Raw genomic sequence first — 25,738 nt, forward strand, 5'->3', positions numbered from 1 at the left:
CTTCTTGGTGAATAGTGTGGTATCGACCTTCAAAATGGTGAAGCCCTTCTTAATGAGGAAGTCCCGAAGGCGCTCATACCAAGCTCTTGGGGCTTGCTTAAGCCCATATAGTGCCTTGGACAACCTATAAACATGATTAGGATATCTAGGGTCTTCAAACCTAGGAGGTTGATCAACATAGACTAGTTCATTAATAAAGCCATTTAAAAATGCACTTTTCACATCTATTTGATATAGTTTCATTTCATGATGTGATGCATATGCAAGTAGGATACGGATGGCTTCTAATCTTGCAACCAGTGCAAAGGTCTCTCTAAAATCCAAACCTTCAACTTGGGAGAACCCCTTTGCAACTAGTCTTGCCTTGTTCCTCACAACAACACCTTGATCATCTTGCTTGTTTCGGAACACCCACTTTGTTCCAATGACTCTTGCACCTTTTGGTCGCTCTTCAAGAGTCCAAACTTCATTGCGAGTGAAGTTGTTCAACTCTTCATACATGGCATTGATCCAATCCGGATCTTTAAGAGCTTCTTCTACCTTGGTAGGCTAATAGCAAGAGACAAAAGAGTGATGAGCAATAAATGAAGCAAGTTTTTGAGATCGAGTCATTACACCCTTTGATAGACTCCCTATGATGAGATCTTGTGGATGATCTTGTAGGAGAGGTGTATTTCTTCTATTGACCACTTGAGGAGGAGGTTGTGGAGCATCAACATCTTGTGCTTGTACCACCGTTTGCTCATGGGAGACATGAGTGTCTTTATTTTCTACTCTCCTTTTTCGCCATTTTGTGGTACATTTGATGAAGAGGGTGGATTTATCACTTGTACATCATCTTCATCATCTTTAGGCTTGATGTCTCCAACCAGAATGTTCTTCATAGCCTCCCTCAATGGTTCATCGCCTACATCATCAAGATTCTCATGTGCTCCTTGGGAGCCGTTAGATTCATCAAATTCCACATCACATGTTTCTTCAACCAAGCCGGTGGCATGATTAAATACTCTATATGCTTTAGACTTTGATGAGTAACCAACAAGAAAACCAATATCACAACGTCTTTGGAACTTTCCTAGGTGTTGTCGCTTCTTGTAGATGTAGCATTTGCAACCAAACACCCTAAAGAAGGAGACGTCCGGCTTCTTCCCATTGAGCAACTCATAAGGTGTCTTGCCAAGGAACTTTTGAAGGAATAGGCAGTTTGATGCATAGCATGCGGTGTTGATTGCTTCCACCCATAGAGCTTTGAGGGTGTTGTACTCATCTAGCATTGTCCTTGCAAGAGTGATCAAAGTCCGGTTCTTCCTCTCAACTACAACATTTTGTTGAAGAGTATAAGTTGCGGAGACTTCATGCTTGATCCCAACTTTATCACAATAAGCTTCAATATTTGTGTTGTCAAATTCTTTTCCATTGTCACTTCTTATCTTCTTGAGCTTCACTTCAAATTCATTTTGAGCTCTCTTGGCAAACTTCTTGAAGCAAGATGCAACTTCAGATTTGTCATGAAGAAAGAATACACATGTATACCTTGAATAGTCATCAACAATCACAAGACAATAGAGATTCCCTTCCAAACTCTTGTATGTTGTTGGTCCAAATAAATTCATGTGTAGGAGTTCTAGCACTCTTGTGGTTGACATGAAAGCTTTTGTTGGATGGGTATTTGCAACTTGCTTGCTAGCTTGACATGCACTACAAAGCTTGTCCTTCTCAAACTTCACATCCTTCAACCCTCTCACCAAATCATTCTTCATTAGCTTCTTGAGTGAACTCATACCAATATGAGCAAGTCTTCTATGCCATAGCCACCCAAGTGTTGTTTTGGTGAATAGGCAAGTCTTCAAATTTGCATCTTTGGAGGTGAAGTCCACTAGATATAAGTTGTTGTATCTAAATCCATTGAATATCACTTGATTATCATCTACCTTGGATACAACAACCTCCTTCTTGGTGAACAAGCATTGGAAGCCAAGATCACATAATTGTCCAACGGATAGTAAGTTGAAACTCAATGATGCAATATATAGCACATTTGAGATGGAATGATCATTTAATATTGCCACTTTGCCCAATCCTTTAACCTTGCCCTTTGAGTTATCTCCAAATGTTATTTTCTCTTGTCCATCTACCTCTTCATCTAGTGAGGTGAACATACGAGGATCACCGGTCATATGTTGAGTGCAACCACTATCAATAACTCAATGACTTCCACCGATCTTGTAGTTCACCTACACATAAGAGATTCAAGCTTTAGGAATCCAAACTTGTTGAGGGCCCTTCACCTTCTCAACAAGTGACTTAGCCACCCAAATCTTCTTAGGCCTATTCTTGTTAGGGGGTCCTAAGAACATGACTTTCATCTTTCCACTAGAATCCTTTCTAAGCATGTAGTGAGCATTGAAGGCAAAGGGTCTAGCATGCTTGGGCAAGGGTTATGGCGGTGGAATTTGGCACTCATGAGCAAAGTGGCCTTCTTATCCACACTCAAAACATCTCTTTGGCTTTGGCTTTGGCTTTGATTGTTGTTGTTGAACTTGAGCCTTCTTCTTTTCTACACTTGCCACATATCCAATGCCACTTCTATCCATCTTCATGACAGTGTTCATGAGTAGCTCACTTTGGAGGTGCTTGCCTCTAGCAAACTTGCTCAATCCAATCTTGAGATGCTCTTTCTCCAACTTGAGCTTCTTATTTTCTTCCTTTAGAGCATCATCTTTCTTCTCTTCCTTGAGCTTCTTGTTTTCTTCTTTGAGCTTCTCATTCTTAAGGATCAACTCTTTATCATGATTAAAAGTTTCTAGCACAATGGTGTTGTGGCTTTTCATTTCTTCAAGATCTTTCATGAGCTTTTCATTTGCTTTCTTGAGCTTGACATATTCATCATAGTCATTGCACTCAACCACTTGCTTGCCTTTGCCACTAGATCCTTGCTCAATGCTCTCATCAATTAAATCATCACATGATGTAGCTATATCAATCTTAACAATATGGTTAGTAGCATCATGTGGCTCATTTGGTAAAAATTCTTGAGCAATAACAAGAGTATCATGATTGACCTTAAGAGTTGTATATTCATCTTTTAGCTTGTTGTGGCTAGTGATGAGCTCATTGTGCACCCACTCAAGTTTATCATGTTTATCTTTAAGCTCTTTCGTAGAAAATTTGAGCTCCTTGAGTTTGGATGATATAGCATCATTTGTTTCTCTAAGCTCAACATTAGCCTTTTCCAATGTATCGCATTTTGCTAAGAGTGAATCATTTTTAGCATCAAGCTTTTCATTTTTAGCTCTACTCTTTCTAATGATCTTAGTGTATTTTCTTAGTATTTTGACAAGATCATCATATGAAGGTGAATCATCATCATCGCTATCACTATCATCATCACTAGCTTGTTCATCATCACTACTATCATTATTATTAGTTACCTTGCGTTCACCCTTGGCCATAAGGCATAGGTGTGTAGAGGATGATGGCGATGGTGGCGGTGAAGATGGAAGATCAATAGCAATGGCGGCCACCTTCTCATTGTCACTATCATCATCGGATGATCCACTAGATGAATCAATGTCCGTGAGCCAATCACCGACGATGTAGGCCTTTCCACTCTTCTTCTTCTTGTGGAAGTCCCTCTTTTTGCCATCTCTCTTCTTATATGGCTTGTTCTTCTTCTTCTCATCTTCATCTTCATTATTTGAGTCATCTTTCTTGCCCTTGTTCTTGTTCTTGAACTTATCTTTCTTGGGCTTGGGGCATTGATGTGCTAGATGACCAAGTTCACCACAATTAAAGCAATTCATTTTGGAGATTGGCTTTCTTCTAGAGCTTGTGAAGAACTTCTTGCCGTCGAACTTGATGCCACTCTTGTTTAGCTTCTTTAGCATCTTGGCGGCTTTCTTCACCATGAGAGCAAGATTTTCATCTTCATATTATTCATCACTTGAGCTCTCATACTCAAGTCTTGCTTTACCCTTGTCTTGGCTAGCTTTGAATGCTAAGTCCTTCTCTTTCTTCTTGGTAGAGAATGAGTCATCTTGTGGCGTGATGTGCATGTACATCTCATGAGCATTGATCTTTCCCAAGATTTGTGTCAGTGTAGCGGTGGAAAGATCACCTTGGTGTAGCACGGTCACAATGTGCCCATATTTGTCAATGGGGAGGACACTCAAGATCTTTCTCACAACGTCGGATGGTGACATTTGAGTAAGTCCAAGCCCATTGACTTCCTCTACAAGAACATTTAAACGTGAATACATCTCATTAACACATTCTTTGGGAAGCATCTCAAATGAATTTAGCTTTTTAATCACAAGATGATAGCATTCCTCACGCTCACTCTTGGTTCCCTCATGGAGCGCACAAATGTCTGACCATAGTGCATGGGCGTCTTTGTGGTTTCTTACGCGGTTGAACACATCTTTGCAAAGGCCTCTAAAGATGGTGTTTCGAGCCTTTGCATTCCACTTTTCATAATTAACCTCATCGCCTTGTAAGTTAGTAGCATCCTGAGGTTTTGGGAAGCCTTGTGAGGCGGCTCTAAGAATACCAACGTCTAGAGCTTCTAAGTACATCTCCATGCGGATTTTCCAATATGGAAAGTCATCTCCCTCAAAGATAAAAGGAGGTCCATCCCCGTGAGACATCTTGCTCTAAGCAATTAAGCTTAAAAACGTGAGCGCAAGGCTCTGATACCAATTGAAAGGATCAAGATGTCCAAGAGGAGGGTGAATTGGGCTAATTCTAAAATTTCTTGCAATAATTAAATCCTATGGTTAGCCCAATTAACCCCTTGTGCCTAGAAAAGTGTTTCTATCAATCTAACGCACAACGGACTTGCAACCTATGTACCAAACTTACTCTAGCATGGCAATTCTATGAATGTAAAGACAAGTATTGAATTGCTCAAAGTAAATGCTCAAAGTAAATAGGGAGAGAGAAAAGCGGCAATGTTTTGCTAAGGTATCGGAGAGTCACCACTCCCCACTAGTCCTCGTTGGAGCACCCGTGCAAGGGTGTAGCTCCCCCTTGATCCACGCAAGGATCAAGTGCTCTCTACGGGTTGATTCTTCGATACTCCGTCACGGCGAATCACCCAAAACCGCTCACAACTTGAGTTGGGTCGCCCACAAGCTCCGTCGGATGATCACCAAGCTCCCAATCACCACCAAGCCATCTAGGTGATGGTGATCACCAAGAGTAACAAGCATGAACTCTCACTTGACCACTCGAAGCCTAATGAGAACAGTGGATGCACACTTTGCTACTCTTGATTCACTAATGAGGCTACTCTCTTGGATTCACGAATCTCAATCACCTCACTAGGACCTTGCTCTTCTTGGCACTCACAAACATGTTTCTCAGCTGTTGGAATGAGCAAAAGTAACTCCACACATGAGTGGAGCTTCTATTTATAAGGCAGCCTGAAAAACGAACCGTTATGTGCCTCTACGGGGTGACCAGACGCTCCGGTCATGTTGACCGGACGCTCCGGTTAGTTCAACCCGCACACCAGTGTTTAAGTGTTGACTGGACGCTGGTAGGGTCCGATCACCACTGACTAGACACGTCCGGTCGCATTAAAACCTCACTGGATGCTTACTGTACTCGATCAGACGTTGGATCCTTAGGGTCCGGTCAGTAATGACCGGTCGCGTCCGGTCGCAGAATTCCTTCTCTAGAACCTTACTAGAGTCGACCAGACGCTGCCTCTTAGCGTCTGGTCACTAGACCACTCCAGCGTCCGATCGCACCGAACGTAATTCCTTGATCAAATGTACTGACTGGACCCTGCGGCCAGCGTCCGATCGCACCGGAGCCAGCGTCCGGTCAGCATTTGACCCTCCATTCACTTCCAACTCTTGAACATATGTGAATAAAGTTTGCTCCATAGGATCATAGGGCTGTTGTGGAGCTACCTAGTGCTAGTTATAACAAGTGTGCACCACACCTAACTCACTAGACTCATCTAGGTTAAGCTACCTGTACATACCCCCCTTAATAGTATGGCCAAAGGAAAAACAAAGTCCTAAACTACTCTAAGTGTCACTCCAACTCCAATCGACACTTAGAACTAGTCATCCTTAACCTTGTCATCCATCCTTTGAAAGCCAAAATGATTTTCATCATAGGGGCATGACAACCTTGATTGCCCAATTGATCTCTATTACCATGACCTAACTTTATTGCCTCTGCAAGACCCGGTTAGTCATAGTAATCTTATATTGTCATTAATCACCAAAACCCAACAAGGGGCCTAGATGCTTTCAATCTTCTAAGTTCTCATTCTCTTCTTGTGAACCCTTGGTTTCATCAAATTCAACATCATGAACCTCCTCAAGAGTACCACTATCTAAATTCCAAACTCTATATGCTTTGTTTGTAGTGGAATAACCAAGTAGGAATCCTTCATCACATTTCTTGTCAAACTTGCCCAATCTAGTGTCCTTCTTCAAGATATAGCATTTGTAACCAAAGACCCGAAAATATGCAATGTTGGGCTTTCTACCATTCAAGAGCTCATATGGTGTCTTCTCTTTCAATAGATGACAATAAAGACGGTTGCTATAATAGCAAGCCGTGTTGATAGCTTTGGCCCAAAAAGATTGACTCACATTGTACTCACTAACCATAGACCTTGCAATATCAATGAGTGTTCTATTTTTTCTCTCAACAAGGCTATTTGATTGTGGAGTGTACTTGGCCGAGAATTGATATCTAATTCCAAATTTATCACACAACTCATCAATTCTAGTGTTCTTGAACTCACTACCATTGTCACTTCTAACTCTCTTGATGGTTGTTTCAAACTTATTGTGAATGCCCTTGACAAATGATTTGAATGTTGCAAGCACATCACTTTTATCCACTAGAAAGAATACCCAAGTGTTTCTAGTGTAATCATCCACTATCACAGAGCCATATTTGTTACCACTAATGCTAGTGTATTGAGTTGGCCCAAACAAATCTATGTGCAATAACTCAAATGCTTTACTAGTGCTCATCATGCTTTTCTTAGGATGGGTGTTTCCAACTTGTTTGTTGGCTTGACAAGAGCTACAAAGTTTATCCTTCTTAAACACAACATCTTTCAAGCCTTTAACCAAGTCATGCTTAACCAATCTATTCAATTGTTTCATTCCAATATGACCAAGCCTTCTATGTCATAACCAACCCATGCTAGACTTAGTGAACAAGCATGTAGATAATTTAGATTCACTAGTATTGAAATCAACCAAGTATAGATTCTCATATCTAAAGCCTTTGAAGATCAAGTTAGAGCCATCTACACTTATGATTTCTACATCATCTACTCTAAATATGCATTTGAATCCAAGATCACACAATTAAGCCACAGATACCAAATTGAAGTTCAAGCTCTCTATTAGCAACACATTGGAAATGCTCATGTCATTGGATATTGCTATCTTACCATGCCCTTTGACCTTGCCTTTGCCATTGTCACCAAATGTGATACTATTATAACCATCATTGCCATTAGTGTTGATTAAATTGAACATTTTTGCATCACCGGTCATGTGTTGAGTGCACTCACTATCAAGAACACAATGCCTTCCTCCGGCTTTGTAATTGACCTACAAAAGAAGATCAATTCTTTTTAGGTACCCAAACTTACTTGGGTCCTTGAAGGTTAGTTACTAAGCTCTTTGGTACTCAAATGGCTTTCTTCTTTGAGCCCATCCATGGGTTACTAATAAACTTAGCCTTCACGCCATTTGTACCCTTAGTAAGCACATAGAAAGAATTAATCTTAATTGCTGATACATTAGCATTTTTGCTCTTGTTCTTGCATTCATGCTCTTTATGACCAACTTGCTTGCAACTAGTGCAAAATCGACCATTATTCTTTACAAAACTAGTCTTGTGAGGGGCAAAGGCCGCCTTGCCTTTCTTGGGGGTATAGCCTAATCCCTCTTTGTTGAGAGAAGCTTGTTGGCTAAATAAGCACATAAGCAAACGGTCCTCACCACCATAGGCCTTAGCCAAGGTAGGAGTGAGCTTGTTGACCTCCTTCTTGAGGTTCTCATTCTCAACCATTAGTGAGGCATCACAAGTGAAACCATCACTACTAGATGAGGTGGAAGTAGAAGTACTACAAGAAGGGTTAGCGGGAGCAACAATGATAGGCATAGATAATGATTCATTAATTATATCACAAGTTAAGCCTACATCATAAGTCTCAACATGCTTCTTCTCATTATGTCCATTAAGCAAAAAGGAATGAGTCTTTTCAAGCTTTTTGTGAGCCTTGTCAAGCTTCTCATGGGCTTCCTCTAGCCTCTCATGAGATGCATTGAGCTCATCAAAGGCTTGCTTAAGGGCTTTTAGTTCCTTGCGCAAACTTTTGCATTCCCTTCTCTTAATGCCAAAGTGTTCTTTAGCATCTTCTAGCATATTAAATAGTTTATCCTTTGTAGGTTCATCATCAACACTATCACTATTATTTTCATTTTTATTTTTATTATCATGTTCTTCATCACTTCCATCATCACAAATTTATACCTTAGTGGCCTTAGCCATGAAGCATGATGGAGTGTCGAAGAGAGAAGGCTTCTCATTGATAGCAATGATTGCAAGTGCCTTCTTTTTTGTGGTCTTGTCATCATCACTTGAGGAAGCATCACTATCCCAAGTGACCACATATGAACCACCCTTCTTCTTCTTGAATATCATCTTGTCCTTCTTCTCTTTTTTTTCCTTCTTGTCCTTCTTCTTGTTCTTCTTGTCATCATCTTTGTCGCTATTGTATGGGCATTGAGCAACAAGATGATCTTTGCTTCCACAATTGAAGCACCTTCTTGACTCTTCCTTGTTCTTGGATGAAGACTTTTTCTTCTAGCACGGTAGCCCTTCTTCATCATGAACTTGCCAAATATCTTGACAAAGAGAGCCATCTTCTCATCATCATCATTATCCTATGAGCCATCATCTTCACTTGATGTATCTTGCTTTGCCTTGCCCTTGGATGATGTGACCTTGAATGCCACGCTCTTCTTCTTCTCATCCTTCTTCTCCTTTTCTTCCTTCTCATCATCATCTCTATATGTATCATCGGTCATTATATCTCTCAACACTTGGTTTGGTGTCATGGTGTCCAAATCACTCCTCACTAGAATAGTGACCAATGTGCCAAATCTTGAAGGCAAACATCTCAAGAACTTGTGGGAGAAGTCCTTGTCCTTCACCTCTTCTCCAAGTGCTTTGAGATCATTGACAAGCACTTGGAGCCTATGGAACATCTCCGGCACACTCTCATCCTCCTTCATCTTGAAGCTTGCAAACTTTTCTGTGAGAATGTATGCCTTTGCACCCTTCACGGCTTGAGTGCCCTCAAATGATTCTTCTAACTTCTTCCAAGCCTTATGAGCCATCTCAATATTCTTTATTTGCTCAAATATTCTCTCATCAATTGCATCATGAATGGCACTTAGAGCAATGTCATTGTTTTAGAGAAGCACTTCTTCGGCCGCGGTGGGATTCTCTAGATCAACAATCTCAATTTTGGTTTCTACCACCTTCCACACTCTTCTATTGATTGATTTAATATGTGTGGTCATCTTTGATTTCCAATATGGATAATTTATTCCATCAAATAGGGGTGGCTTCTTGGTGTTGTTGATTTGAGTCATTTTTGCACCGAAGGTTGTTAAGCCTTAAATCACGGTGACCTGGGCTCCAATACCACTTGAAAGGTCCTAATGGCTAGAGGGGGTGAATAGCCTATTAAAAATTTCTACAACAACACTTAACAAATCGGTTAGACAATTATAAGGCAAAGCGAGTGTTGTGCTAGCCTACTAAAAATGCAAGCCACATACCATAATTCTAGTTTATGTAGTTTCTATCCACACAATAACTATGTCACTACACTAAGTTAGTGTGCTCTTAAAGGCTAACTAAAGAGTCACACTAACCAAACTAACAAACTCTCATAACTAGCTACACTAAAGAGCTTGATAACTAGTTTGCGGTAATATAGAGAGTGAGCAAGATGGTTATACCGCCATCTAGAGGAATGAGCCAATCAATCATAAGAATGAATACCAATGAAGACCAATCACCTCAGAATCAAATGATGACACAATGATTTTTTACCGAGGTTCACTTGCTTGCCGGCAAGCTAGTCCTCGTTGTGGTGATTCACTCACTTGGAGGTTCACGTGCTAATTGGCATTACACGTCAAACCCTCAATAGGGTGTCGCACAACCAACACAAGATGAGGATCATACAAGCCACGAGCAATCCACTAGAGTACCTTTTGGCTCTCCACCAGGGAAAAGTCAAGAACCCTCACAATCACCACGATCGGAGCCGGAGACAATCACCAACCTCCGCTCGATGATCCTCGCTGCTCCAAGCCGTCTAGGTGACGGCAACCACCAAGAGTAACAAGCGAATCCCGCAGCGAAACACGAACACCAAGTGCCTCTAGATGCAAACACTCAAGCAATGCACTTGGATTCTCTCTCAATCTCACAAAGATGATCAATCAATGATGGAGATGAGTGGGAGGGCTTTGGCTAAGCTCACAAGGTTGCTATGTCAATGCAAATAGCCAAGTGAGTGAGCTTGAGCCGGCCATGGGGTTTAAATAGAAACCCCCACGAAATAGAGTCATTGTAACTCTTCATTGGACACAATACGGGGTGATCGGACGTGCCGGTCATATCGACCGGACGTAGGGCTCCAGCATCCGGTCGTGCGATACACGCCATGTGTCCCATCTCTTCAAATATTGAGCGCTCAATCCCAACGGTCAAGTGATGACCGGACGCGCTGCTGTGAAGTGACCGGACACTGGACCCCAGCGTCCGGTCGTTTCTAGTAAGCATCCAGAAACGAGAAATCACGACCGGACGAGTCCGGTCATGCTCGACTGGACTCACCCAGCGTCCGGTCAGTCAGCGTCTCTTCTGTGCGCGCCACACCAGTGCGACCGGACGCACCTAGCCTATGTCCGGTCACTCTCAACGCTAACGTCCGGTCGAAGACCGACGCCTGCACGTTTTCTGCTACCACTGACCGAACACGTCGGTCCTACCGAGACCAGTGTCCGGTCACTGCGTGACCAGTGTGACTAACTTCTTTTCAACTCTATCTTCTTCACCCTTGCTCAAATGTGCCAACCACCAAGTATATCACCATGTGCACATGTGTTAGCATATTTTCGCAATCATTTTCAAGGGTGTTAGCACTCTACTAGATCCTAAATGCATATGCAATGAGTTAGAGCATCTAGTGGCACTTTGATAACCGCATTTCGATACGAGTTTCACCCCTCTTAATAGTACGGCTATCGAACCTAAATATGATCACACTCTCTATGTGTCTTGATCACCAAAACAAAATAGCTCCTACCATTTATAACTTTGCCTTGAGCCTTTTGTTTTTCTCTTTCTTGTTTTCAAGTCCAAGCGCTTGATCATCATCATCATCATGATCTTCACAATTTCTTCATCACTTGGAGTAGTGCCACCTATCTCATAATCACTTTGATAAACTAGGTTAGCACTTAGGGTTTTATCAATTCACCAAAACCAAACTAGAGCTTTCATGAGCACGGTCGCGGAGAGTTGTGCGCTATGGTGAGGTGAGTTTTTTCTTTTTTTAGAACGATTGGGGACAAGTGGATGAGCAAATAATATGCGGTTGTTGGAATGTATCGTGGCCCATCGAGTCCGGACGGACAGACGATCTATACCTAGCATTACGGGGAAAAAAATGAATCAAGATGTATAGGCCCGCTACCGCTAGTACAGCAGTATCAGCCACCGCGCTTTCTTTGGGCCCGAGGTCGCTGAAAGCATACTGATGCTGTGGGCCTCCCACGCCACCCACAGGACGAACTGATCAGGCGCACTACACCAGGGCCCGACTGGCTGATGGGTGATGGTCATGTACGTATAGGGGTGGAAAAAAAAATTATGCGTTCGTGACGTACAGGGCGCCGGTGCAGCACCGCTCGCCTGCCCTTGATTTTTTTTTGGTACGTTCCTGATCCTTCCGTGCCTAGGCCTTCGTGGAGTCGACAACACACATGGCCCATCAGTCCTGATTTTACGCGCAACCCAGCCCAGTCGACGAAAGAATCAAAGGCATTGAGCGGTGCTGCACCGGTGCCGCTGTGCGTCACGAGCGCATAATCTTTTTTGGGGGGGTTAATACGACGAAACTGACGAAAGGGATGCACGTACAGCGGTACAGGAGTCGACCAAGGAATAGCCCTCATCGAAACACATGAATTTCACGAGAACTTTGTAGGAGTTTCATATGAATTCGTGCGGTTCAATCAGAGTCACAACTGGGTCGCAGGAAGCTTGCACGATTTTGTGTCGATTCCCGCATATAAAAATATAAAATTACCGCGTTCCGTGAACAAAGTTCGGCACCAAGGCACCAAAAGATATGCAAGCACAGGAATATTCAGTACAAGACCGACGTTGCTGAGCAACGAACAAAGCCAACATGAGTTCAGCTGTGGCCGTGTCACAGTTCAAAAGCTAAAAGAAAACCAGACAAAGCACTACCGAGTTAGTCCAAAGTATGATCTTAATTATACATACAGATGTTTCACAGTATCGCCGAACGGCCCAATACAGAGCACAAGCTTAGTTTCACTTACAACACACTAGCTACACAAGGGTGGAACGTGAAAGCCAAGAATGAATTGCCTGAAACAGCATACCTACCCATGGCATTGGACACTTGATGGACTCCTGCGCCCAGATAATACATAGCTACCTCGGTACAAAGCTCATCATTCAGGTGAACGAGCATTACCGCAGAGATGGCTGCGCATACTGTGGAGCTATGGATCCGGTCTCAAATGCCTATGCCTGTGGGCAGAAACTGCTGTTCTAGGATGCCAGAGCCAGACCGCTGCTTCAAGCCTCGTTCTGTCGTAGCTGTAGTAAGTCAGGAGGGACATGGAGATGCTCGGAGTTATCTCCTAGGGCATGCAGAAGCAGGGTATAAGAAATGGAAATGCATGCACTCATATCAAGTGCAGTATGAAGAGATTATGGAACAACTGTACTACCTTTCTTATGTTCAGCTTTACCATTGGGAGTACCATTGTCACTCTTTGTGTTTAGGAAGCGTCCCCCATTTCCTCTTGCCCTCCTCATCGCGTGCTGATGACGAGACTCATGAAGATATGGCTGCAATATCAAATGCAAGTTCTTAGCAAACTGTCAAGTTATATACTTCACTTATGATTATAACTCAATCACTCAAGGGCGTCTGGAAATAACCAAGATACATATATAGTTTGCTAAGGAACAAGCTGAAAGTCACTCATCCCCGATCTTGAAAAGTACAAGGGAAGTACAGAGGAGGCATGGTCATAATACTACTCTACTAACCTTTCTGGCTTTCACCACCTTTTTCTCAAGTTCAGCCTTGGCACGTGACTGCCGTCGTCTTAAAATACCATGGTACTGCTTGGCATTTACATAAACAGGCTCCTCGGATACTTCAAGAGGTAATGGCATTCGAGATTGAGTTAGTCCAGGTAGCTGAAAATGAGCCTGCACAAACGAAGTAAACGTAAGGCGCTTTATAATTTTTTTTAAAAAAAAGAGTACTCAACACAAGCGGAAGGGAAATGCTTTGAGTACAACAGTTTGACTACAGCTAAAGTACAACCATGCACCTAAACCATTCTCATCCATGTGATTTTAACAGTGAATCTTGAGTTGTACTCAATTGATTGTACGTGCAGCAGTGCTCTTTGTTTTTCCAAGTTAATTCAGGCAGTTCGGTCGAGCTTTGAACATAAAGGTATTGATACATAATTACATAAATTGTATAAAGTGAAGATGATGAATTTGTCTATTCAGAGTGTTGTACTTGATCCAAAGACATCTGAGCACTACCATCTTCCATAGTTATGACAACCTTACTTTTTTATTCTTTTGACACCTCTAATGGGACAAGCTGTAGTGTCAGTTCATGTGCACATACACACCAACCCTGCACACGCACACCCCCACACACACTACCAACCGTTTCTGCTTACCATAGGTTAGCATTTTCTACCAAAAAAAGGAACCCAAGTATTTTCAATTCAATTTTGCTTCCATTTTCTGGATCATGTGCCGTAGCTTTAATAGGAAGCATGCTCATAAGACTGACAACTGTTCAATACATCTCCACTCTGTTTAATTCTTTATCTCAGATTTCATATTTTGCTTTAGTAAAGCATACTAGTAGCTAGTGCTGTTATTTAGACCAGTGCTATTAAAATTTGCATAAAGGGGCCCCATGATTTATAATGCTTAAATCAGCATAGAATAGTACCACAGCTTGACTTCCATAGGGAGCAACCATGCCTGCATAGTAAGGATCTGGGTACTGATATGCTGCAGAAGCCTACACGAGGAAAGATATAAACATGAGACAGGAAACACGTTGCCTCACAAGTTCTCAGAAATGGAAACATAAACAGACAAGAAACAGAGTCCATAGAGAAAAGGGTGCACACAATTGATTGGTTCAGTTCCAGCTGTGAGTATGGTGCCAAATACTCTGGCACCAAAGCAGGTATCTGTGATGTGGCATGGTTCTTTTCTTGACCAGCGCTTCCATCTGGAATTAAAATAACATCAGTTCTTGATTTCTTTTGTTGGTAGCAAAAAGTTGCTTGGAGCTAAAAGGCTTTCTTATTATTGTTGTTAGGTAGCAAAAAGATCTACTTTTGTTGCCAACGCAATGATTGATAATTAATCAAACTCTTCAAATCTAACAGTATAGCATGTTTACCCAAGTAGAACGTGTACAGCTGTACTCACACCAACGTTTAAAACATTACATAAGGAAGTAGCATTCTCCTCTCATCTGACATTATAGAACGCTCAATAGAGGCAAACCAAAAAAAGGGCGTACCCAGTGCAGAGAGCTCCCGCTCTGTGCGGGGTCTGGGGAAGGGTGTTAGTGGCAAGCCTTACCCTCGCCTATGCAATGCGAGGAGACCGCGACTCGAAACCGGGACCTTTCGGTCACAGGCGGTAAGACTCTACCGCTTGCACCAGGCCCGCCCTTCAAAACAAGGAGCATTAGTCAAAAGAAAAGAGGGAGGGAGGGAGGGGAGGGGGGCTATACCAAAAGTTGGAACTAGCAAAGCATGGAATTTTTGTAACCATACTATATTTCAACAGCCTGAGCTGTTTATAACATCCTTTCAAGGCAGTCAAATGATTCTTGCAAGGAACCATTTAGTCTGCTAATGGTGAGATATGATGATGCAAAAATGGACAGGGGAGCGATGCAAATCAGTTTACAGAAGATTGCAGCTTGCTGGGAGCACATTCTCATGGAGGTGTACAAAAAGGTACTCGTAAGTAGCTACTGTTGAAATTCTAATATCTTGACTGACCACTATTTTGCACTTTTTGCATCAAAACAAACTAATTTATGTTGTTATCATACACATTTTTTTTTTGTCAATGCAATCAAGGCTCCACCAAGCTGCTGGAAAATTTGATAAAAGATGAAATACTTGGCCAAGCAGTGGAATTTAGGATTAATTAGACAAGCAGGATGTACCAGAAACCTTTTTTTGTGTGATAAAGCTTTACAAAAAGAAGATGAGCACCAGGCTCATGAGCCAAACTCCAAGGGCGGCAGGGACCCAAGAAACAAAGATAGAAACTCAAATTATAGATATTTCGATGCTTACGCTATCTGCAAATTACTACAGTGATTACTTCTGCAGACATGAGTTCTCTAAGTCATGCAAGCATTTGATTCATAAAGTTCTATAATATTTAACTCTTCATTCAATTTTCATATTTACTTTCATAAGCTTCTCTGTTAATATACACACTGGATAATGCTATTATGATTAGTTGATTAGTGAACACTTCAACGCAGAGGGAAAAAAACATTTACACATAAAGATACGATAAAGAGAAACAGCCATTATCCTAGCACTGTCAATACTATACCAGGCAAATCTACAGGACATTTAACACAATGATAATCATTTGAAACACATTTATCCTTTTGCACAAACTGCTCTAGTTGATTAAAGTACTTGCTTAATATTAATAAGATGGTATTGCACAAACTGCTCTAGTTGATTAAAGTACTTGCTTAACATTTATAAGATAAGAATTAAGATGGTACTCCTTCAACATGGAACTAGGCAAGTGGAACTATGAATGTGATGATAAATACACAATAGTACAATACAACATCAGCACACCAGATATGATACCCATCCATGAGATTGATGCAGCTACAAAAGATTCGGAATCAGAGAACTGAGCAAGGTTTCAGACTTCTGGTGGTGCCAGTACTGAGACTGTGAGACACAAAACCATTTCTTCTCTATGAATCTTAAGGACCATAACAAACATAATGAACGAAACACCAGCCTTCAGCAAGGCCTGCATTCAATGTCATTCGTCCATACTTATATACTATATAAGGAAACTGTCGTGCTATATCTACTCCATAGTAGTGGAAGCATCTTTTATGCAAGAGCTTCCATTGGGCAACTGTAAATATAGAAAGATCTTCCAACGAATTCAAATCAAGATGCAGTACTGTATGCTAAAAGAAGCAAGAACGCTGAGGCACCAGTGCACCACTACAACAACTTCCTGCAATAACAGCTCAGCCATCTCTTTAATAACTAACAGGGGAAAAAGAGTTAGCAGCGCCATACCTTTTGGTTCCCCAGATCTCCGTGAATCCTCGCTGCTCTCGTCACTCGGGGCTCCTTTAGCCGCGCTGCCACCACCACTACCACCTGCCGGGCTGCTCGACAGGCTAATCCCGGCCCCGCTCCCGGGCGCCACAACGGCTGGAGACACTGCACCGAGCACGGCCCCGGAGCTCGTCCACCACGGCTGCACCGCCGGGCCACCGGACGGCAGCGCGGCGCCCTGCCCTCTGGGCTCCACCAGGTTCGTCCCGCCCGGCCGCGACTCCATTCTGCTCGCGCTCGCCGCCCTGCTGGCAGCGCCGCTCAGACCGTGGCCGTCGCTGTTTCAGTGGCATCAGGAAGACGAGTGATGGAAAAGTCAAACCGAGTTGAACAGTGGCAGTACGTCACAAACGAGGGATCGACAATGAAAGCAGGATATGCTCGGTGCAAAACAAGGTCGCGATCCCGACTCGATCCCAGGCACGTAAAACTCTGCGATGCTCTGACTCCATCGCAGAACACATGCTTGCTCGCAAGTCGCGAATCATGGAGCAGAAGAACACTGGACACGAAACATCAGGGCCAATTCAAGAACGGATAGAGCGCAAGGTTTCGCCGCGAGACTTGAGTTTCAGCTCTAGCTACCAAATCACTCGAAACCATTTAAAACCGCAATAAGCAACAAAACGCCGATCGGAAGGGAAAACCAAACACCATGTGACAAGCAGGTGCTGAAGAACACAGGAATTCTCCCTCTACTCGACTAGACCAACGAAACCAAGCTGCAGCCCCTGCCGCAGAAATCAATCCTACTCCAGAAAAACAATCGCACCCCACCATCAGTCCTACTCCAAATCAATCCTGCTGCTCCGATGAACAGGACCCATCTCCCCCCGATCCAACCAGAATTCCCCAACCCACTACCACTACAAGCTCCCTCCCCGCAACGGCTCCCTCCGTCGAAATTGGGAGGCCGCCTTATCCGAACCCCGCCCGGCCCGCCGCCCAAAAATGGAAACGAGGTCGGTCACGAGGCGGCGGCCGCATCAAACCCGAGGCAGGGCGAAAAGAGGGCCAACCAACACCAAACCGCTAATCAGGAAGCAAGGGAATAAAAAAGGAAGCAAGCGAGGGCGAACGGGAACTCGGGAAGAGAGGCTCAGACGCCGCTGCTGATACTGACCACTGGGCGCGAAGGAGCGGAGCCGGCGGCCAATAGGCGAGCGCGTCGTCTCCTTCCCTTGTTTCCCCTCTCTCTCTCTCTCGCTCGCTCGCTCTCTCGCGCGCGCGTTCCGGAGGTGGGGCGCGGGGAGGAGGATCCCAGGAGGCCGGCCAATCGGAGCACGCTATGCGCAGGGGTCGTCGCCGTGGACGCGTAACCCTAGCAGCTAAGACGGGATTGGGCAGGGATTATTGTAGTGTCTCGGGCAGCCGGACAGGTGGACGACGGGCATGGATAGATTAAATAATAATCATTACAAGCATGGGTTAGTTTAACAAATAAACAGATTTTTGAGGGCGCGTGGGATACGGGTGGGCGGACGAGTGGACGGCCCGGATGCGGCGGGTAGAAGATTGTCTTTGGATCGGACGGGCTTTTTTTTTGGCACGGCTGCTGTGCGGTGCGTCAAGTGTGAAAGTGACAGAGGGACGACGGGCCAGAGCTTGACGCTGGAGAAGTGGAGAGAGAGAGAGCAGGCGCTGTGGTTAACTTCCTTCCAAAGGATAATGCTAAACAAGAGCGAGGTGGCTAATCCCACCCGGCTCCCCGGTAATGCCTTGCACGCGGCGTGTTTAGTGTCCATTTAATTAAGCTTGCGCTCTGCCAGATGGCGAGTTAGCGAGTTAATCACCATCCGAACCGTGCTCCTTTGTGTCACTTTTCCCCCGTCTTTCTACGAGTAAGGGCAGTCCCAATGCTAGAAACTACATATAGTTTCTGTACCTATTAATTACTATAGACACTACGTATAGAAATTATGGTCCCAATGGATAGTTTCTACAGAACAATTTTTTTATCCAATCACATACACTCTCTCTCTATTCTCTACCAATCGCATACAATCATGTCTTGGTTCTCGTGTAGACATGGTTTCTAACTTAGACCCGGTTTCTATGATTTTTGTTCTCTCTTCAATAACTACCTTGCCACGTCAGCAAAACGCTTAGGTGGCAGTATAATTAATGTCCATAGAAACTATAGTGGTTTCTGTATTGGGAGTGCCCTAATGGTCCTTGTCCTTGATGATGTTCTGATTAGCCGGCGCAGTTAGCTTGCCTTTTCGATCGCCACTGCAAATGATGTCTTCCACGGTACGACTCCACTCCTACTTGAGCGTTGAGCCCATACGTTTGTTGGCTGTTGCACATAAAAAGTTTGGTGTTAAGGTACGGGTATATATATATATGCTAGCTACCGTCTGGGAGAGTGGGAGACTATCTGACGTGCATTACCTAGGATGGGACGTGATGGTTTTATTGGCCCTTTTTCTTTTTTGTTTGGTGTGATTAGTAGGACTCCGGTGAATTAGATCACTTTTTTAGTTAAGACTTGAAGCACATGAAAAAGCGAGCTCCCGTGATTTTTCTTTCTTTTTGTATGCTCCTTGAGGATATTCTTTTCTTTTTTGAAAGACAATCCTCCAAGGATATTGTTTTTTAAAAAAGGAGATTATGCTTATTCGAGAAGCTTGGGAAAAGCCCTGAAGCTCGGTTACATAGAGTGGAAAGTGCAGCCACATGTAAGAAGCAAGGAGATGTGCGACAAATAATTAAAATTCGCACCAAGTCTCTACGTGTACTAGGCATGTTATTATTTTTATTTTCTCCATCTTAAATTATAAGAAATTCTAACTTTCTGGAGACGTCCACCCACGCCATCTATCGAGGGAGCTAAAGAGCAAATTGAAGATGGTTTGTTAAGATCCACTGTATGTCCATCCTTTGTGAAAAGCACATTTGTCATGACTTTGCTTGTGGTGCTGACAGGCATCAGAACCTTAGCAGCTATGTTCCCACGAGGGAAAAAAACAAAAACTTGGGTGTTATTTTATAACGTGGGAACGTAAATGTTTTCGTAACATAGCCATGTTTCACGCTTCAGGCCGCTAAGATCAGACTAGCTCTAGAGCTGGTGAAGAAACTCCATTACACGGATCCTCCTTATCAGAACAAGAATAACTGAATAAGTAGTAGCCTTCATCTCACACGACGAACGGTAGCAATTATTTCTACTATTTCGAGGTTGTTTACTTGGGGCCGGTTCAGATGGCAAATTTTTTTTGCAAAATGCACTGTAGCACTTTTCGTTGTTATTTGACAATTAGTGTCTAATCATAGTCTAATTAGGCTTAAAAGATTCGTCTCGTGAATTTCGTCTAAACTGTGTAATTAGTTTTATTTTTTATTTATATTTAATGCTTCATGCATGCGTCAAAGATTTGATGTGACGGAGAATCTTGAAAAATTTAACAAAATTTTCTTGAACTAAACTGGACCTTGTTTTGTTTCGGTCAGTAGCAGCGCGCGGCAGAACTGTAACATCTCGGGACCGTACAATGCATCCCTCTGACAGGTCTTCCTCGCCGATCCACATCTGCGCCGGGTGCTATTGATCCTGTTCTATTGGCTAGAAAAATAGTTAATGTTAATTTATTATAAGAGAAAGGGGCCGTCCGAGCTCATCGAAACGCCAGGAGGCCGCGGGTCCCGCGCCTCCGTTGCAGCAGGCCAGCAGTGCGGTGCGGGGGCAGTTACGTCATTGCTCCGTCGTTGCGTGTCCGCGGGCCCCGCGTTGCGCTCGTGTCGAGGACAGCGCGAGCGACAGCGACGGCCCAGCGGACTGCCGGAGTGCGTACGGCGACGGACGTCCCACCCACGCGTCCCTCGCAGTGCGGGAACGGGGGGACCACGCGGGGCGACGTGGCCGGTCCCGCCGCGGCTGGTGGGGCGAGCGCGACGGCGACGGGCGGGGCTGCGCGGGGCGGGCACCTGACGGCGCCGCGAACTCGGCGTGGCCGCTGTCCGGTCGACCCTCTGCGGGTTAGGTGCCGCTGTCTCGTGGCGAGGCGGCAGCTCGGGTTTTGGGAGCACAGCTCCTCCCGCGCCGGCGGCCGGCCATCCTCCAGTAGGAGTATCCAAGTGGTCGCCCGTGGGGGCTCCACAGGCATCGAGGAGTGCCCTGCACGCACGAATCATGCCCGAACACGCAGCGGTTTTGCAGAAACGACGAGTACCGCGCCTGTCGCTGTGCGCGCTGCCGTGCTCGGCTACGCATGATTTTGTTGCAGCCGTTGACGCAGGCGTTTGGAACATGCTGCCTCGCCTTGCCTGTTGCCTCGCCTTTCGTTTCGGAGACGTTTGGCCGGGCTCCGACTCCGGCCCATGGGCCGCCCAGCGGCTGACACCTGATTACTGTTTATCGAAGTCGTTTTTCTATCTTTTTCTTTCCTCTCTCACTGACACATCCGGAGCCGGAGAAGCTCGTTTTTCTAGCTCCGCGGCTCCGGCTCCTGTAGGCACCTGTTGGCCGCTGGACGGCCGACACCCTGCCACTGCAGGAGCCGGAGCCCGCGGGAGCCCAGCCAAACAGGCCCATCTGCTCAAGATGCTTCTACTATACTCCTACTGAACTACTACTACTACAGTGCTCTACATGAGTTTGGAAATTTGGTTTCGGTGATTCGGTCTCCTGCGGCGCTTTTGAGCCTTCAGAGTAGTTCATTACAAGATCATAGCGGCCTTTTTTTCTGAGTTGGTATCCACTCACGAAGCTGGAGGGTTATGCTGTGTTTAGTTGTAGGAATTTGGATTTTGGGACTACTGTAGCACGTTCGTTTTTATTTGGCAAATAGTGTTCAAACATGGACTAATTAGGCTTAAAATGTTCGTCTCGCAATTTCCCACCAAACTGTGCAATTAGTTTTTCTTTTCGTCTACATTTAATGCTCCATGCACCCGCAAACATTCAATGTGACAGGTACTGTAGCAACTTTTTGGAAGTTGGGGTGGAACTAAACAAGGGCTTATCTAGTGAGATGCCACCCCTTTGACTTAATGATAGGGACCTTTTATGAAATGTCGAAGAGGCAAAGAGCAGCCACTCCTACCTTTTGTCGGATAGTGGATACATACAGCGTGCGTATGAATAATGTACTCCTGTGCTTCTAGGGAGATCGGGGTTTCAGATTGAAATGGACGGTTTGTATGTACGGGTGCAAGTACGCACGGTAGCTTTTCTCTAGACTAGTGAAAACGTACATCAAGATGTGCATGCTCTCCTCATCTCCTGTGCACAGAACCGTTGAGAGAGGAATCAGGAATGGCCTTGACAAGTGTCATGCCTATCAAGTGGTATACTCCTAGACTGCTAGTGGCAATTGGCTTAAATAAAGGGGCGACGCCATGAACCGTTGAGAGAGGAATCAGAAACCGTACTCAGTAGACCGGCAAATGAAGTATAGTTGAGCGGCCATCGAAACGCCGGCAGAGTTCATCGAAAAAGCGAACTCTGCTTTTTCGCGTCTCCTTTTCCTCCTGTTGTAGCTATTCATTCGTAGATTTGGACGGCCCAAATCGACAGCAGGAAAGAACAGGGACCATTGGGTTGGATAGCAACAAGCTCGGCAGCTTGTTGGGCCGGCAGCCTGGCCCGTTTAGGTGCTCTGTTCCTCATCAATTCGTCGGGCGTGCTTGGTTTTCTGGCATAAGCATAAGCGTGCCTCATCTTGCTGGGTGTGGGGGTATTAACCCCTATACCCTTACGGCCAAGCTTGGGCTGGCCCGGGTCGACGGGTTCAGTCCACCTGAAAGATAACGTGCGGCCCAGTTAACCTGATCGGAGTCCCGCACAAGGAATCAAGACGGATTTGGCGACCAAGCAGGATCCTGGTCAGTTAGAATAGGAATCCTTATCCGGCCACATATGGCAATTGTAATTGACTAGGATTAGTTTCCAGATCTGTAACCCTGCCCCCCGGACTATATAAGGCGGGCAGGGGACCCCTCTAAAAAACATCTCTCATTGACATACAGCAATACAAATCAGACGCAGGACGTAGGTGTTACGCCTTCTTGGCGGCCGAACCTGGATAAAACCTCGTGTCTGTCTTGCGTCACCGTCTTGTTTGGGGCTTGCGCATCTGTCTGCCGATAATCTACTACCTTGGGCATACCCCTAGGTAGACTGCCGACCATATTTCGTCGACAGTGGCGCGCCAGGTAGGGGGTGTGCGTACTGCTCTCCAGACAAACAAGATGGTCATCATCTCCGGCTCCATGGCAACGCCCAACGGCCTCACGTTCACCGTCGGCCAGATCACCTGGACTACCGGCGCCGACAGCTTCATCGCCAAGGCCACGGAGGAGGCGTGGATCCAACCTGCGCCGACGACTACTTCACCTGCATCGACGTACATGGCTCCGACCACGGTGAACATGGCTCCGACCACGGTGAACACGGCTCCGACCACGGTGAACACGGCTCCGACCACGATGAGTCTAGCTTCGACCACGGTACATTTGGCTCCGACTACGCCTACAGCCACGCCGACAACCCGTCATCCGCTTCCCCGCTACAGAGGCAAGCAGATCGACAACACCGACCTGCTCGACTCAATCGATCGGATCGGCGTCAAACTCGTTGAAACCCTAGCTCTGGTAAGTACGGTTCAAAGCCAACCTAATGAGCAGGTAACATCTCCCCACAACAGATCTATCCGACCAGCTCGGACCAGTCGTCCTGCGCGACTTGGAACAGATCTCGTGGTCGTGTCTACTTCTGAGGGGCGCTTCGCTCGTCGCCAGCCAGCCTTCGCGACGAGTCTTCGACTCTGCGAGTACGAAGTCCCGACGGAGAACCACCAGGTCTAGCCCTACGGCCTGCAAAACGCTGCCTCCAGCTACGCGTACAATCTACGACGCTGCTCGGATCTGTGTCCTATACACCGATTCCAGCCGAAGCCATGCAACATCGTCAACATGGTCCGGATTGAAGATTATCAAGAAGGATCCGTCCACACGGTCCGAGAGGGCGACTCCAGCTCCTCATCCGGCATCGCATCCAACGCATCTATCCACACCGAGCTTCAGCGTCACGAAGATGAAGGCGTCCAATACGATCTGGATCTACCAGACCACGCCCCGGGTTTCCCCCAATTTCCGTCTTTCCCACCAAGACGAGGGGATTTGATCCATGTTGTCAGCAATGACGAGCCGCCAGCAGTTGGCGAAACAGAACAAGAAAAGACTGCACGCGAAGCACGTAATATTGACCGGTTTAATCGCCGGCAAATCGAAGCTGAAGCAGACCAGGAGGCACGACGCATAAGGGTCCAACCGCGTGACCTCAACAATGCTTTCGACAGGGTGGGGGACAAACAAGTCTTCAAAACCCCAAGCGCCAACGTAGCCGTCGCCATGGCGACAATGCAGCGGCTGCCGAACACTCCCGAAACCCAAGCAGTCCGTGATGACATACAAGCTTATCTGACGGCTGCTATGGCTCAGACCGCAGAGATGAATCAAGCCTGGGCCCCATCCATTTCAGTGGAATCAAGCTACAGCCGCCAATACTCAAGTCGCTCACAGCCGCTCAACCGACGTGGCTCGCGCAACAACAACCCGTCGGACAACCGTCAAGGCGGGAACGGTGGTCATGATGGTGGTCGGGACGAAAACCGCCACCGAGAGGATAACCGTCACGACGTTCGAGGTGACAACCGCCGAGATAACCGCGACAATCGCCGTGATAACCACGGTCGCAGGGCTAGTCCAGATGGCAATCGAGATCGCCGCGATGGCAATAACGATCTCCGCCATTACCTCGGTGGACGCGATCTGCGTGCTCGCATCAACTAGAGAGCCGACGATCGTGCATCCCATGAAAGCTATCGCCGTATGGAGTATGACACCGCCTATGGTCCGCCGGGTCTGAAGCAGTTCACTCCACACCTACGCCAAGTTATATGGCCCAAGAATTTCAAGCTCGAGAAGCTTTAGAAGTACGACGGCAAGGAAAACCCCGAATTATGGGTCATGCTCTATGAAACCGCGTGCCGCTCAGCCATGGCTGACGAGCACGTCATGTCTAACTAATTCCCAGTCGCTGTTGGTCATGCAGGTCACCAATGGCTGGTTAGCTTGCCAGCGAACTATTTTGACTCTTGGCAGGAGCTCAGGCAGGCCTTCATCGACAACTTCATCGCTACTTGTGAACAACCCGGCAACAAGTACGATCTGCAGCGGATCCGAGATCGGAAAGACGAACCACTGCGCGAATACGTTCGGCGTTTCTCGGAGATGCGCATCAAGGTCCCATCAATCTCCGACAACGAAGCAATCGAGGCTTTCGTCACCGGCCTCCGCTTCCACGACGCCCTAAGAGACAAGCTCCTCCGGAAAAGACCTGAGTCAGTCACAGCGCTCTTGGCCACCGCTAAGAAATACGCGGATGCTGACGACGCTAAAAAGATAATCGTCGAAGAAGCAGCAAGGGTCCCACGCTCCGACCACCCTCCACGCCGCGACGATTACCGCGGCAACCGTGGTCGGAACGACAATTTTGACCGCCGCAACCAGCGCAACGACTCCCGCGACCACCGTGACCAACGTAATCAGCGGCACAACCGCCGTGACGATTACAGGAGCAAGCGTGCTCGGGAAGACGACGGCGAGGTCAATACTGTGAAAAAGGGCGGTGGACGTCGTAACTACGAGGACGACTACGCCAAAGCATTGAAGGGGCCCTGCCAGCTCCATCCCAAGTCGAACCATACCATGGAGAATTGTCGCGTCCTCAAGACTATCTACACGCGTCAACAGGCTCCGGATATGTCCGACAAGCCTAATGACGTGAGGGAACAGCGCGATGAGGACAACGACGACGACGATGCAGACCCTCGTCATAAATACGTCAAGCCGACTGATCGCGTGCACACCATCATCAGCGGCAAGGTGTCCATTGAGACCAAACGAGAACGCAAGCTGCTCGCCCGCGCTTGCTTGAACATGGCAAAGAACGACAACCTTCTTACCGATCCGCGGCTTCCTCCGTGGTCTCACCG

General features: G+C 45.9%; 1 protein-coding gene across 3 annotated transcripts; it reads right to left on the minus strand.

The window, feature by feature from the left end:
• Window positions 1-12,553: 12,553 nt before the first annotated feature.
• Window positions 12,554-18,116, minus strand: LOC136539763 (nuclear transcription factor Y subunit A-7-like). 3 transcript variants are annotated; one of them, XM_066531768.1, is made up of 7 exons: window positions 17,860-18,116; window positions 16,695-17,014; window positions 14,508-14,611; window positions 14,324-14,395; window positions 13,387-13,551; window positions 13,062-13,182; window positions 12,554-12,927 (listed from the first exon to the last, which is right to left on the minus strand). In XM_066531768.1, the coding sequence occupies exons 2-7, from the start codon at window positions 16,960-16,962 to the stop codon at window positions 12,845-12,847; spliced, it is 813 nt and encodes a 270-aa protein (XP_066387865.1). In that variant the 5' UTR covers window positions 16,963-17,014; window positions 17,860-18,116; the 3' UTR covers window positions 12,554-12,844. The 3 variants fall into 3 exon arrangements, with proteins under 3 accessions (XP_066387865.1, XP_066387938.1, XP_066387993.1); XM_066531841.1 differs by lacking the exon at window positions 17,860-18,116 and adding an exon at window positions 17,391-17,853; XM_066531896.1 differs by lacking the exon at window positions 17,860-18,116 and having other exon boundaries at window positions 12,554-12,971; window positions 16,695-17,853.
• Window positions 18,117-25,738: the final 7,622 nt, after the last annotated feature.

The sequence above is a fragment of the Miscanthus floridulus genome, chromosome 1 (assembly GCF_019320115.1).
Source record: "Miscanthus floridulus cultivar M001 chromosome 1, ASM1932011v1, whole genome shotgun sequence".
NCBI classification, from domain to species: domain Eukaryota; kingdom Viridiplantae; phylum Streptophyta; class Magnoliopsida; order Poales; family Poaceae; genus Miscanthus; species Miscanthus floridulus.

Coding starts and splice junctions, on each gene's coding strand:
- LOC136539763 (XM_066531768.1), bottom strand. CDS start 16,962: ATGGAGTCGCGGCCGGGCGGGACGAACCTGGTGGAGCCCAGAGGGCAG. Junction 14,612..16,694: donor GAGATCTGGGGAACCAAAAG/GTATGGCGCTGC, acceptor TTTTAATTCCAG/ATGGAAGCGCTGGTCAAGAA. Junction 14,396..14,507: donor TGGAACTGAACCAATCAATT/GTGTGCACCCTT, acceptor TTCCTCGTGTAG/GCTTCTGCAGCATATCAGTA.